General features: G+C 33.7%; 1 protein-coding gene across 1 annotated transcript; it reads right to left on the bottom strand.

Annotated features, from left to right (window-relative positions):
* Window positions 1–941: 941 nt before the first annotated feature.
* On the bottom strand, window positions 942–2,805 carry LOC142632075 (thaumatin-like protein 1). The gene is made up of 3 exons (XM_075806497.1): window positions 2,703–2,805; window positions 1,807–2,045; window positions 942–1,521 (listed from the first exon to the last, which is right to left on the bottom strand). Exons 1-3 carry the CDS (start codon window positions 2,773–2,775, stop codon window positions 1,081–1,083), a joined length of 753 nt encoding a protein of 250 aa, XP_075662612.1. The 5' UTR covers window positions 2,776–2,805; the 3' UTR covers window positions 942–1,080.
* Between the last annotated feature and the right edge of the window lie 13,184 nt (window positions 2,806–15,989).

Here is a 15,989-nt window from a genome sequence, read left to right as displayed (position 1 = left end):
GAATGAGTTTGAATTGGATACTTGTTTTATTTTTTACTTGTGGAATGTATAAATCGATTTTTTATAAATGTGTTGTTGAAATAAATGTGTTTTTCAAATGTGATGTTTTAATAATGTAATGACAGGTTATAGGTTAATATCAAAGCCATGAAAAAAATAAAAACGGAAAATAAGTTTTAGCGATGAATTTTTCCATCATAAATATTGCAACAAAAAATTGTTTTAGTGACGAAATATTTCGTCGCTAAATGTAATAGAATTTTGTAAGAAATGGTTTTAGTGACAAAAATTTTCGTCGATATATGTGCCTAGATTTTCTTAAAAATAATTTTAGTGACGAAATTGTTTGTCACTAAATATGATTTAATAAACTGAAATGGTTTTAGTGACGAAATATTTTTGTCGCTGAATAGTATTTTTAGCGAGGAAAACATTTAGTGACGCAACATTTTTGTCGCTAAAAGTTTTTTCCTTTTTATACAAATCGGACTTTGAGTGACGAAATTTTTTGTCGCCAAGACTTTTAACGACGGGGCTATAGCGACGAAATGAGTTTCGTCACTAATTAGTAGATTTTGTCGATTAAGGTTCTTAGCGAGGAAAAACTGGACTTTTAGTGACGAATTTTTTCGTCACTGAAAGTACATTTTGTTGTAGTGCATCCACACACAAAAATTTTCTTAGCAAGGAAAGTGAGAAATACCATCATTACCATCACGCACCCTTGGCGTGATGGTCTTGTAACCACCCTAGACACAATGTGAAGCTGCCCCTATTTGAATATAGTCTATATAGAAAGAGAAATTGGCAAAAGGATAATTAGATAAGTTAAAACTAACATAATAAAGGGTAGGTCTTATTTTGGCACAATAATGAAAAGAGTGAGATTATATTTAAAGTGACATTTATCAAAAGAAACAATATGTTTTTTTTTTTTTTTTTTTTGTTCATGTTCCCTTCATTTATTTAACATGTGCCTTAATACATGAAACTTGATATAGTTTCTTTTCTTTTGTAATGAAACTTAATAGTTTCTTGCTACTATTAGAGAATAGGGAACACATAATTCCTCTCTTTAATTCATGGACAGAAGGTAATAAGGTAATCAGGTCTACCAGAGCAGGTAAATGTGCTGTCTTTATCATCATAAGCATAGCTATAAGCTTGAAGGCATTGCTGCTTAAATAGACGAGAATAGTCTGTTGGTGGACATGTTTTTGGAACATTAAAAGTGCCAGTGCAACAATATTTTGACGTATTGAAAGCAGTGCATGCACTCTTGCAAGCGAGCACTCTCCCATCAGACCCTTTCATTTGAAGCTCTGTCGGGCATGCCTTGGTCACGTTGGTTGGACAGCTCGAGGCCCTGCATTCACCAGACCCGCCTTTTGTGGCTACCGAAATAGGCAAGTTGAACCCATCTACAAGGCTAACGTCGTAAAAATCCTGTCCACCATCAGCTGCTATGAAGATTTCTACTAAAGAAGCTGGCAGCTTTGCACCGTTACCATTGCATGCAACCTGACCATTGAATAATATTTAAATGTTTAAATTCACAATTTTTTAATTGTTTAAAACTTTTGAGATAATCAAATAAAAGCAATTGATACTTCTGAGTTCGAACCTTATCTTTATTTTACCTTTCATTTAAAAAAAAAAAAAGAATAAAAATCTCATGTTTTGGACTCCACTTATTAATGTGAAGTCTAAACTCACACATGAGAGAGTGTAAGAATAATTGTAAAATGATAAAATTCATTAATTTTCTAATAACTTAAGATTTTGGAACAGTTATAAATTTATCACCTGACCAGTGCTACATTCGGCAGTAGCACAAGTGAACTTTCCACAGTTGTCGGTAGAGCATTCAGTTCGGGCCCAAATCCGACCTCTCCATAGAGGTGGGGCGTCCAATGATAAGGATGCTTTGGATGATAACTCAAATCCAGTACTAGATAATTGAGGTTGTTGATCCGCAGTTAGGGTTGCTGGCCAAACAGTATTTAGACAGTTGTTTGTGAAAGTTATTCTAGCAGAGTGAGCACCTGCATGCAACATATATAAACCATACTCCTTGTCACCATCTAGAACATGAAAACAAAACCTTTCTTGTAAGTAGCAAAAAGAAGTAGGAGATCCATATACCATTTTTAGTGGTAGATACACTTATCATTATGATCATTATGATTCAACAGGTTACAATTTGAAACCACAATATTATTTATTCTATTCTATTTGTAAGAGTTATATTAGCCCAAGATCCATTTGTTGACTCAGCTTCATTGTAAGTACGTAAAAGAATGGAAGAGAACGTATTTTATTATATTGAGAATGTGACCTGTTCATCAGAGGGGCACTATACATTTCTTACTTTACATCATCGTTACACATTACGTTTTCATATGCAAAGTGTTTACATATTCATAAAATGTGGATAACAAGTGTATATTAACAAGTGTGTAAAAATTTTCACAGAAAATCTAAATATGTGTTTCATGTGTAAAATAAATGAATATAATAGCAACACTTTGGGAATTCGTGGGGTTTTATGGCTTTATTGTCGCAACCTAAAATTTTGTGATATTTTTAGAAAGAAAAGAGAGAGAGAGAAAAAAAAAAAGAAATAGAAAAAAGACAAGGCTTACTGACAAAAGCAATGTGCTAATGCATATCAGAATTTAAGAATAGTTCCTGAGGCATACCAGATAGGAAAAAGAAGGCCATTGTAAGGCTGTAGAGTGCCAAGGTTTTCGTCATTGTACGATTGTTACTCATGGTGGTAACAAGTAATGAATAACAAGTATGATAAACAAGTATGATAAACTTCTCTCAAAAGGTATGATGAACTTGGGCAGGTGTGGTGTATATATAGAGGGAAATTATTCAACTGTCCGGGCCAGGCTATTAGGGCACTGAGCTGACCTTGGTAATCTAGGCTACAAATTTTTTGTTCCACTTTTTGTATGTCATTTTATATATATTTCACCAAACATATGGTATCCATGATTGGAGTATAAAGTGAAATACAAAAAAAAAAAGGACAAAGGGTTTGTATTAATTAGAGCTAATAGAAATAAGACACATTATAAAAAATTGATGAAAATAGCCATAAAATTAACTTATTTTCAAGAAGGTTGAAAATTAACTTACTTACAAAAAATCTAAGGCAAAAATCAAAAAACAAAATGTAAAAAGCTTTTTGTCAAACGGACGCTAACTCGTGTACATGTTCAATTGGAAACCAAGAATTGTGACTCATCAAGTGTCACAACAATGGAATTATTATTATTATTATTATTATTATTATTATTATTATTATTATTATTTTGTGTTCTAAGATAGAATTTTACTCTAATCTAATTTAATTATATAAGTGTGTGTATATATATATATATATATATATATGAAGTTTCATTTTGGAAACTTGAACATTGGCCCTTATTCCCCACATCTTACAAGCACTTATACTCGTTGAATAACCATCACACCAAGTGTGAATGGTGGTAATGATGGTATTTCTAAGAATTTTTGGCCCTTGCTAACATTGGTCCTTGCTAAGATTTTTTTTTTTTGTGCGGATGTTTTAGTTGTGTCTTTGTGGGGAAAAATGGGCTTTTGCCCTTATTTAAAAAAAAATCTAGCATAATTTCCCTATTTTGATACTATTAAGCACTATATCCCTATTTTTGAAACTTGATTTTAACAAAATCGAGTTCTGTATAAAACTCAATATCCTCAAAATCGAGTTATAAGTTAATTTTTAATTGAAACTTGATATCCTCCCTTAAACTTTATAAAAAAAAAAAAAAAAACAATTAAGTGCCAAAATATGCATAAAACTCGACATTGCTAATATTAAGTTCAACTTGTAACTTGATTTTTTTAAAATCAATTTTTAAAACAACGACACGGTGTTTAATAATAGTTTTAAAACAAGGACATTGTGCTAGATTTTTTATAAATAAGAGAAAAAGCCCATTTTCTCCTCTCTTAGTGTGTTTGGATGATGAGAAATTTGAGTGGAGAAGAAAGCAATGATTTTGAAAAGGACGTGTGGTTGGTCATTATGTGTTATTCTCTTTATAGGTTTTGGAGACCCTTGTTCTTTTTTTTTTTTTTTTTCTTTTTTTGAGAACCGGAGATCCTTGTTCTTGAAGTCAAGATTAATTAATAATTGGTTTTTATCCTAATAAATTGGCGACTATATAGTGAGAGTACATGCCAGTAAAAACTCGAAGAATAAAAGATAATATTACTTCAAGTTCAGACCTTTTTTACTTAAGATGAGTCGAGAAAATCAAGAGTGAGCCATTGTTGTACACCAACATAAAATAGATTATAGCTTTGATAGGTTGGGTCATAGAATAGCTGAAGTTTGATGCCTTACCTAAGCAATTCTCAAAAGAAATGGCAGAAGTACTTTGAATGTGTCCAATTACACTTTGTAATATAGACTTAGGACAAAACTCTGGAGTGGTGTGAATGGTCCTACTCCTTAGACCAATAATACGGCGAAAATGGGCAAATGCCCCCTTTCCCAAACAAATTAGGGAAATGCCCCTCTTTTGTAACTCGATTTTCTAAAAATCAAGTTTCAATGTAAAACTCGATTTGTGGACAATCGAGTTATAGGGCAATCAAACTTAAAAAATAAAAAATTGCATGGAACTCAAGTTCCATAAAAAACGCCACTATAGGCCTCCATGAAACGCAGCTATAGGTGAAACTTAAAAAAAATAAAAAAAATAAAATAAAAATAAAAATTGCATGGAACTCGAGTTCCATAAAAAATGCCACTATAGGCCTCCATGAAACGCAACTATAGGTAAAATTTAAAAAAAAAAAAAAAAAATTGCATGGAACTCGAGTTCAGGGAGCTTGAGTTCCATAAAAAACACCACTATAGGGCTTCCTATGGAGCGATTAGACTTAAGAAAAAACTTGCATGTTTTAAAACGCCACTATAGGGCTTTAAAACGCCACTATAGGGCTTGAAAACGCAACTATAGGCCTTTAAAAAATTGCATGGAATTCGAGTTCATGGAGCTCGAGTTCCAGCATTTTTTTTTTTAAATTTTCAGTTTGTTATAATTCGATCGTATAAAAATCGAGTTTTAAGTTGAAACTCGATTTTTAGAAAATCGAGTTTCAAAAGAGGGGCATTTCCCTAATTAGTTTGGGAAAGGGGGCATTTGTCCTTTTTTTTTTTTGCGCAAAATGAGCATTTGCCCATTTTCACCCCAATAATACATTGGGGGCCATGAAAGACCTTCGATATATCCTGAGGTTAACCAAAGTAAACCAACTTGAGTAGAACAACCTAGAGTTGAGCCACTTCGAGTAGAGCCACCTAGAATTAATGGAGTCACCTTGAATTGCAATTCTTAGGGACAACTTCCCAAGGGATGAAGAAAAATCCACTAAGACTCAAGAATTAGAGTTCGAAGGGCATAAAATGCCCTATGACTAGTCTTGAGAATGTGAGTTTAGTGGTTAAGTGATTGATAAGGAAAGCCATGATCTTTCAATATATAAAAAATTATGGCCAACCACAAAAGATGAGTTGGCTGATTAAAAATTCACCAACCATCTAACTCGAGAATTAAAACTCGGAGGGCATGAAATGCCATTATGATTTTAATATTAAAAAAAGTGGGCCAAAATGGGCAAATGCCCTTTTCGCGCAAAAAAAAAAAAAAAAAAAAAAACAGCATTGTGCCCCATTTCTCAACGCGAAATGGGCATTTGCCCCCCTTTTTTTTTTGCGCACAGTGGACATTTGCCCATTTTTGCCAAAAAAAAGTGAAAATTTAAATGGAAAGAGATTGCCAATAAATGATTGGGTGAAAATATCCAATTAAATTCAATGTCATTATTTGATGATAGATATTGTAACAATATTATATGCTCACTCTCAGTGGGTGTATAATAGAAAGAAATGTAAGATTTTATACATTTTTTCTTAAAAATGGCACACATCCATAAATATATAATTATGTAAATTTACAATGACATTATTCATTTTACATTTAGTTTTTTATTTTATTCCGAGGATAAATGAAGAAATGAGATGATGATTATTGTATATGAAGAAAAAACACAATTAAAAAAAAAATTTTGATATAAGATATTTTGATAAATGAGTATGTAAAATAAAAAGAATTGGTAAGTTTTTATATTAAAATAGATATGATTTTTTTCACAAGCTTATGTGAATTTTCTTACCAGCGAAAGACATGATGGACCATTGTTCGATGGCCCATCCTTAAATCAATAATTCATAATCAATGGCCATTGTCAAAGTTGTATGTTTTCTTACTTCGAAGAAGTATTTTTTTTCTTCAATCAGCTCGATTGCACATGCTTGCATCAATGGTCATTATCATGTTATGCTTACTTGCTGACTAAAAGTAAATTAAGTGATCTTCACGTCTCCGCCTCGATGTACAGTGGAATACAATTTCCATGATTTCATCGAACTTGAGAACTCGGCTAAGCATGAATATCTTTTCTAGTGCATGAGTTATCATGTACATGGGTGCAATGCCCGTGACCACCAACAAATAAAACGGCCCTAACGTGTGGCAATCTCATAAAAACAAAGATTAGCTCCAAACGTGTTGCATGACTCGTTAATAAGTCATGTGACTAAAATTATGATAAAATTTGGCTTCAAACATATTTGAAATTATTTTTTCCTACCCAAAACATATATAGCAAATTATAAGACTATACATTTGTACTATTTAAAGAAGTCTCATGACTTGTTGACTTGTTAAAAAAGTCATGACTAAAACTATATATAAATGGTCTTTTTAATTACCACTATCGGACCATGAGTTGTGTCACACTTTCATAGGAGTCAATATCATACCCAAGACCCTTTTTGTTTAATTGGGGAAACGAAATATTTTTGTACCATGTAATATCGGTGTACCGTTTCGAGATTACCACTATATATATTACTCCGGTCCTTGCCTTCCATACCTTACAAGCAATAAATTGAACATTCTTTGTGATAAATTTGATCACGTTGAAGTAGAATACATAGAAATTATCAATAATTACTGCTTAAAACATTACAAACATTGCTCTACACACAAGTACTATTCACTATTTCTCTTTAGCTAAGTCACTTACATTTGTTAAATGTTATTTGTTAGGTTCTAAAGATTTAAGATTAAATGTTTAAAATTTCAACTTGTATGTGATGGCAAATTGAGAACAAAAGCATGTCTAGGATAATTATTAGACATTGCTCAAAGTGATTCAGGTCAAGACTTAAACAAGCTGCAAGGAAAAATGATTATTTTTCTGTGAAGCTTGACCAATCAAATAATAAAGCTCGATCGATCGAAAATCACAGAAAAAGAATTTTTGCAAATTTTTAAACATTCCCAAGCTTGCAAAAACATTTGGAGATTCACTCCAATACTCCTATGTATAAAAGGAAAACCCTAGCTACATTTTGAAGACTCTTGGAAGACTTGTGAGTTACTCCTATGAGATCTGAGAGGTTCTGTAGCTTCTAACTCTACAAGAATCTACAAGAACAAGATCTACAATCAAGTGCTAGTGGAATCTAATTGCTGCAAAGATCAACAAGCCATGATCTGAAACCTTTGAGTGGGATCTCAAAGTCACAAGCGTGGGTGCTTGTGTGGTGAAAATCCAAGGGAGAAAGAGTCTGTGGATTCGGAGTTTACACGTGATCGTGTCAATAAGTTACTACTAGAGGTAGCAATGGATTTATGGTTAAATCTGATTGTAAAAATTTCAATTCTCTATAGTGGATTTTTTTTTACCTTGAGGATAGCTAGGTCAAATCCTCCCCAGGTTTTTACCTTAAAACTGTTAGTTTCATTGGTTTTCTTAGATCATCATATCGTTGTATTCTTTATTTTCCACTACTGTGCATGATATGATCTGTTCTTGTTTAACCTAGATTTCATAATTAACTTAAGTAATCACTTGGCTAATATATTAGGTTAAACAATCTGTTTTGAGGGGTCTAAACAAACAAACATTATTAAATGGCTTACATGCATACAGTAGATATATAAGTAATTATATTTTAAAATACTATAATGCAAAGGAAAAGCCAACAATTGCAACTCTTCTTCATCTTAAAATTCTCCGACTCCACACCTTGATGCTTCTCTTGCATTTTTCACATCTTTGAAATGTCAAATAACACGTCTTCCAACTTTAGTACCCTACTGTCGCATAATTGGTTTTTAGCCAAACTAAGAACATGCAAAGATATATCATACTAATTAACACACATGCGCACATGTAAAACACTTGAACAAACAACCACCGTCCTAAGCAAGTCGGTGATGACTCCTGCAGTACACACATGACACAACACACTGTTTTTTCAAATCTGAAGCTTAAACTTTAGCAACTCGCTTCAAAAGAATATGCTAGTAAGGACTGAAAGTTCACTTGGTGTGTAAAATACTAGTGAATGTTTAGACCCCAACTTCAAAATACCAACTAGGCCTGTCCACGGGTCAGGCCAGTTCGGGTTTGGGCCTGAACCGAACTCAACACATTTGAGTCGGGTGGTTGAATCTTAGACCCGTATTCGACCGAATAGTCGGGTTGGACTCGGTGCTTCGGGCCACCATATATACAAGACCAAATACAAAGGGCAGCAAGTTTATAACACTAAGAGGCCAAAGACAGTAACATACCAAGTTAGTTATCAATCTTCAACACTAATTAAGGGTCATTTGCCTGAGCTAGAACCCAATTTGGAGTTGGTACTTGCTGATGCACTTGATGATGATTGTTGATTTAAAACTAGGAAAGAAAAGGAAAAAAATACAACATATTAAATTTTGTTTGAAATTGAGACATTCAATAATAATTAATAGACTATAAGTTCTAGAATTTAAACATATTTCCTATGTAAAGTTGTAATTTACAACTATTTTGTGTTGGTTTTAATTCTGTGCCAAATTTGATTTTAATTTTGTTCAATCTTTTGTACCCTATATTTTATGTGGGATTTATTTGTAAGGGTTGTGTGTGTGAGAGAGAGAATGTGAAGACTCAAGGCATCTATTGAAGATAAAGAAGTTTTCACGGGTAACTCGTAACTAGCCATCCCGCGAAGTGATGCATGTGCCCAGCACATGACTGGTATGTGAAGAGTCATGACAAATGGTGGCAGCTGGTTTCATGAGTATCTCGCAGGTAAGGCCTTCTCTACACCATTTATTGTGGTTTTCCTCTACTCCTACATCTCCATTTTCAAATCCTTGATAGGTTGATAGCCCAAACACTTATCACACCCATACTGAGTGTCTAGTGAGGTTTTGGTGCTGTTGGGAAGTATTGGAAGAAGTCAAGCTTTGGCGGATGCAATCGGGCGCATTGCGGGATCCAGAAAGCTAGACAAGACATGGTTCCAAGAAGCCTTGTTGGAGTAGGAGCTTGGAGGGCTTAGGTGCACTGGGTAGATTAGGCTTGAAGGGTCTCTTGCTATTCTTGTATCCCAACTTATTGTCTAATGGATCGATTTACCCCTTGGAGGGCGGCAGAGAGGTTTTTCGCCGAGTTCTTCGGTTTCCTTTTCAATAAAATATCGGAGTGTTATCTTGTGTTTACATCTCTCTTCCCTACTCTTTTAGCTTTCATTTTACTGCTGTGATTTGTTGAATATAGCTTAGAGCAGTTGTATTGTTTGTACGCTCGCATTTACTCTATTCTGCACTTAGTTTAAGTTAGAGTAAAATCAACCAAGCCATAATTTTTAATTTGGGGTCTAAACAACTCTTGTGTTTTTAACACAAATCCGAGCTTTCAATCTAAATCATGAAATTCCTCCTCTAATGCCTCAACCTCATCCCTTGATTAGCGATGAGAAATTGGTACTGTGGCTTAAAGCCAATTTTGTGCACATACATGGTTTTGAACCATGAGAGGAGAGAGAGAACATTGAAATGGATCAACAATTCGGCCTCCGGTGCTAAATGCTGACTCAGATGCAACAATCAAAACTGGTACAGCCAGCACATCCTTAGCCACTTTGGACAACATTGGGTACCTACTTGAATTGTCCTTCCACCACCTCAATACCTCAAAATTCACATCCCTTCTACCATCACAATTTTCAGTCAAATACTTTTCAACCTCATTACTACAACCTACAGATTGCTCAGCTTCTAAGAAAAGCTCATATCGAGAGTGAACCATCACATATGGATCACTGGCATCACCTACCATTTGTGTCCTCTCACTCCTATTTGGTTCTTGCACATTTGGGGAATTAACAGAACTATAAAAAGCATACAACTTCATCAAAAGATCTTTCACCTTATCAACCTTCACTTTCCCCACTTCATTCCCATAAATTTCAGAAAAAGAAAACTTCAAAAACTTCAACTTTTTTTGTGGATCAAGAACCACAGCCACATACAAAAGAGGATTAATTTTATCACCTTCCCCTCAATATTTCTCAAATTTAGTTTGCATGTTTGTGGCTGTGTTTTTCAAAAGGGTGTTTTGGGATTTAATTAAATGAGAAATACTCTCATGAATAACAAAGATCTCATCAAAAAAGGCATTTGAGGTAACATAGAAAGAGCCGGAGAACTTCTTTGTTGCATTGTAAAAAAAGCCTCAAAAAAGTCACAAATGCCCTACAATTTTGGAAATCACTCATACAAGGATATTACAAACCACTACTATCTTCCTTGCTCCTAAAGTATGATGAATAACCATCATCTTCAAAGTCCATCCTAAGGAATTCTTTCTCGAATTTTTCAGCAATTTCTAACATAAGGTAAGTTAAGTTCCACCTAGTAGGTACATCTAGACAAAGAAGACTCTTGGACTCCATACCTAACCTCTCCATAAAATTCCTAAAACTTTGATTTCTATTAGGTGAGGACTTCACATACCTCACAACTTCACACACCCTAGCAACAGATGCATCAATTTCTTTCAAACCCTCCCCAACAATGAGATTTAAAGTATGGGCACAACACCTCATGTGCACAAACTCATTTTCTAAAACTATCCCATTCCAATCTTTTGTTACCCTTTGCAAAAATTTAATTGTGGTTAAATTGGAGCTAGCATTATACACTGTTAAAGTGAATATGCCATCAATACACCACTCACGCAAAGACATTTCAATCTTTCTACCTATAGTCTCCCCCTTATGATCTTCAACTTGACAAAAATTTAAAATTCTCTTATGCAACTTCCAAGCATCATCAATAAAGTGACATGTGAGACACATATAATTCAAATTTTGTATAGAAGTCCATGTGTCCGTAGTAAGACACACCCTACAACCCTTCAAGGATTTCCTTAGCTTCTCTCTCTCACTATTATAAATTCCAATCACATCTCTAGCTACAGTTTGATGAGATGGAATATCCTTTAGATGAAACTTAGGTTGTAAGGTAATTACATATTTCTTAAACCTATACCCCTCAACACACCTAAAAGGCAACTCATCAATTACAATCATTTTAGCTAGTGCCTTTCTAGAAGCCTCAATAGAAAAGTTGTTAAAACAAGTTTGAACCCTTCATCTCCATCTTTATTGGGTTCAAAAGCTAAGGTTTTCTGCCCTTTATCTTCTCTATTAGGGTTCTTGGGACAGATTGTCACATGAGCTAACAAATTACCAGTACCACAACTTTTACTATTAGCATGATAAGATTTTTTACAATAATTACATACAGCCATAGTGACACCCTTATCTACCTATACTTTTTCAAAATGATTCCAAGCTAAAGACTTTTTCCTATCATTACCAATACCAGTCTTACTCACTACGCTAGGTGGAACTAGGGGCAACTCACCATCAGTAGCTTCAGCTTGGGTTGCAACAACAACCTCTTGGGTGGTAGTGGCAGTAGCACCATCAGCTAGGGTGGCAATAGAACCATCAACTTGTGTAGCGGTAGAACCATCAGCTTGTGTAGTGGAGGAATTCATGACCTAAAAAAATCAAATATAGAAATTAGCAAACTAGAACAACAACTATTAATAATAACAATAATAATCAAACAAACCAAAAAGGAAAATCTTTGACACTTGAATCCAAATAACAGTATTCTACATAAAACATAAAACTCTAACATAAAACATAAAATAGTATCCTATATAAAACTAAACAGAACCCAGATTGGTGCTCAAAATAATGCTTGAAATTTCAATAAATAATAAAAGCAGAATAAATAATAAAAGAAGAAACATTGGTGCTCATATTTATTAAACAAAGACAGTAAAACAACAACTACCACCACCACAACTGCATAAGTTATTCATCAACTCTAAGAAAGAAAGAACAAAATCCCAACTTTTAACACAAAACACAAAGGGAAACAAAAATCATACCTTAAAGAAACCAGGGGTGTTGGGGTTTTGAATTTGAAGACTGAAAACCCCACTTGGACAACTTTCAATTCTGAGTAAAATTAAAATAGGAACAGAATTAATCAAACAAATAAACAAAGAACAAAAAAGTAAAATGGTTAGGGTTTCAATTTTTTTTAGTTAGTGTTTCAAATTATAAAACTTGGGAGTTTATTTGATTTTTAACAGTATAAATTTTACTAAATAATAAAAGAAGAAACATTGAACACATCCACAGTAGCTTAAGTTACATGCATCAACTCTAAGTCTTTAAAAAAAGAAGAACAAAATCCCAACTTTAAACACAAAAAACATAGGGAAACAAAAATCATAACTTAAAAAACTGTGGGTGTTAATTTCAAGTTTGAAGACTGAAAACCCCACTAGTACAACTTTCAATCCCTAAATAAAATTTAAATAGGAACAAAATTAATCAAATAATTGAACAAAGAACAAAAAACAAAAGTAAATGGTTAAGGTTTCAACTATTTCGAGTTAGGGTTTCAAATTATAAAACTCTGGGGTTATTTGATTTTAATCATAGGTTCAGCCCATATGGTTAACTAATCCCATTTAATCAATGGGAGACTGAAAAAAAGAGAGAGGAGAAAAGGAGAACACATACCCTAGGTTCAACCCATATGATCAGTGGTAGGGAGAGGAGTGGGTGCTAGTGGTGGTAGCGGTGGCGGCTAGGTATGAAGAACTTGTAGTGAGAAGCTAGGGTTTGTACCTTGGAGTACAGAGAGGCGAAGTGAGAACTGAGAGTTTGAGAGTGTGGTCTATTCATTGGTGCGAAGACCTATGATCAAAGCCTTTAAAGAGTGAAGATTGATGAAGATTTCGTATGGAATTGGTGAAGAGATTACAGAGACAGAGAGGGAGGGGCATCTATGTCTAGAGATTTGAGGTTGAGACTTGAGAGAGAGAGAGAGAAAGCGTATGAGACTATGAGGCTGAGAGAGATATGAGATTGAGAATCTGAGAAGTGAGAAAACTAAGTCTGAGATAGTCTATCTAAGGTCACAACCCGTGGATTTGGTGATTAGGTGAACTGGTGAAGACTAAACTCTGAAGAGAGATTTAGACTGTTGATCATTAACTTGATTCAATGAACTTCATACTTTGAAGCCGTTGGATTAGAGAGAGAGAGAGAGCATGTGAGACTTTGAATCCGTTGGATTATGGATTGATATGAGATTTAGGCTTCAGAGATTCAGTCAGTGAGGGATCTAATCAATTATATTATGGCAATATTAGTTTATAGAGTGACCGTTGGATTGAGTATTAGATTTAATTTTAACCGTTGATTTGTAATTTCTTTGAATAAGTGATAAGATGTCTCTGTGCTAGGGCTGTCTAGAGTAGTCATAAGAGTATGTAGACTTTAATCCTCACCATTGAATTTAAATCTTGAATTTGTTTAAGCGACTGGATTTGAAATTGGGAAGTTGTGCCCAAAAATGGTTGATCAGTCATCAGATTGGTTCCCTCTCCTCCACTATACGTTACTCAATAACCAAAGGCAAAGTACAGGATGTGACTTATATGATGTGAGTGGAAGACTGGTATGGTTTATGAGTTTATTTTACCAAATATTCGATCGGGTCAGGTTATCGGATTTTTTATTGTGTAATCTGAAACCCGAACCGCATAATCAGATCTTCTTAAAACAAGACCCATGACCGACCTAGACATGCATTCGAATTCACCCGTGGACCTTCGGGTCGGGCGGGTCGGATATACTGGGTCACTAGACAACCCTAATACCAACACAAGCTTATATTCAAATAATGTATGTGCGGAATAATAAATATAAGCTAGACCCAAACAAGTAAACTACTCTAAGCCATAAATAAAACACAACACAATAGTAATTAAAGGCAAAGAGTGAAGGTTAGAGAGATGCAAACACAAGATAACACAGAGATGTGTTATCAAAGAGGAAACCGAAGATAAATGTTTAATTTTAAAATTGATATCATTTGTAATTTGTTTGTCAATAGATATAATTGATGATTTGATTTTAAACCTAGAAAGAAAAGAAGAGCACGCTTTATATTTTTAAAATAGAGATTTTAATGAGAATATCTTCCATGGTAACAAGATTGAATTCTAGGTTATCATGTAGAGGATTAGGAAAAATTAATGATCATGAATATATGCTGATATGAATTAACAAGGTAGATTCTAAAACCTTAATCTCTTTCTCTTGATTGTTTACATATTTTTAGTGGACTTTATCTTCTTATCCTTTTTTCCCTTCCTTCTTTGACTCCAAATATTAAATACTAAATATGCTTAATTATGAGTTGCTACATCTAAAGCAGAATATTTTTTAATAACAGAAACAAGTTGAATTGTTAATAGCTAGATATTAGATCTAAGTTGTGCTAGGTTCAAGGTAATTTTCAACAATCCCAGGAATTCTCTTAAATTCTCAGGCATTCCTGTTTGGTTGCAAATAGCTTAAGAAAATTAATTGCCAAAATTTATTACAATAAAAGACACATTGAGGGTGGATTTTAGTTAACTCAAATTGTAAAGTCTCTTGTCATCAAATTAAAAATTTGAGATTCAATCCCTTATATCAAAAATCAATTAATGTCTTGGTCGTATGATAAAAAGTAATCATCATGAAGCAGACGTCACATATTAAAATTCTATCATATCTATAAAAATAAATAAATAAAAACCATTTAGTTAACAAATGGCTAATTAGTTGACCCGTGTAGAAACAAAATTAACCGACCAACTATCAAAAGACTCTATATTGACATTATTATATATCTCACCCCCTACCCTCACTTGATATGAGAAAAAATAATATTACAAGAGATATCGAATAATTGAGTTACAAAACTCTTACCATGAAGAAAAAGAAGCTACTTTAGCCTAGGAAGCATTAAAAGCTTGTTCAACTAATGACGCTAACGTTTCTCAATTAAAAAAAAACTAATGACGCTAACTTTGCAATCCATTAAGGAAATTCAAATCCTTACATAGGTTGATGCACACGCACAGTATTTCTTTCGGTCTAAAGCTTCATTTTTGAGAACACGATTCGAAATAATATCTTAATAAGGACATATTCGAACACACCTATAAACAATATAACAGTAAAACTTTATAACATCCTTAATGCTTTAATTGTTCAATAAAGCTTTCAAAATTCTTAAAAGAGGATCCTGATGGGAATATGTATGAAATCCCCAGAATTGTAAGATGCAAGAATAGAGAAAAAATATATGCCAAAGTAAAATAATCACACACAAGATAGTATTTACGTGGTTCGGCAATTTGCCTACGTCCACGAAGTTGCAGGGATTTCACTATTTTCAGGATAAAATACAGAGTGCGGCAGTACAGTTTTTTTTTTTCAAAAACAACATCAAACTCTAATCTCCAAAACAAAAGTTATTTTATATACCACGCACATAATAGGATACAAAAAGGGGCCAAAAAATCTCTCATGGACTAAGCCTAAGAAAATCACCCATTAAAAACTACAACAATATCATTTCGGGTCGGATCATATTTCGGATTAAACATAAACTAGGCTTCACAAAGCCCAACAAATGCAACTTTAGTTACACTCTTTTAAT

Source organism: Castanea sativa, chromosome 4 (assembly GCF_040712315.1).
Source record: "Castanea sativa cultivar Marrone di Chiusa Pesio chromosome 4, ASM4071231v1".
In the NCBI taxonomy this organism is placed as follows: domain Eukaryota; kingdom Viridiplantae; phylum Streptophyta; class Magnoliopsida; order Fagales; family Fagaceae; genus Castanea; species Castanea sativa.
This window is presented reverse-complemented; position numbering and strand designations above follow the sequence as displayed.

Bases quoted from the DNA above. Each gene is read 5' to 3' on its own strand.
- LOC142632075 (XM_075806497.1), bottom strand. From the start codon at position 2,775: ATGAGTAACAATCGTACAATGACGAAAACCTTGGCACTCTACAGCCTT. The intron at 2,046-2,702 runs GTATGCCTCAGG...TGTTGCATGCAG, and splicing joins GGCCTTCTTTTTCCTATCTG to GTGCTCACTCTGCTAGAATA. The intron at 1,522-1,806 runs GTGATAAATTTA...TTCAATGGTCAG, and splicing joins CCGAATGTAGCACTGGTCAG to GTTGCATGCAATGGTAACGG.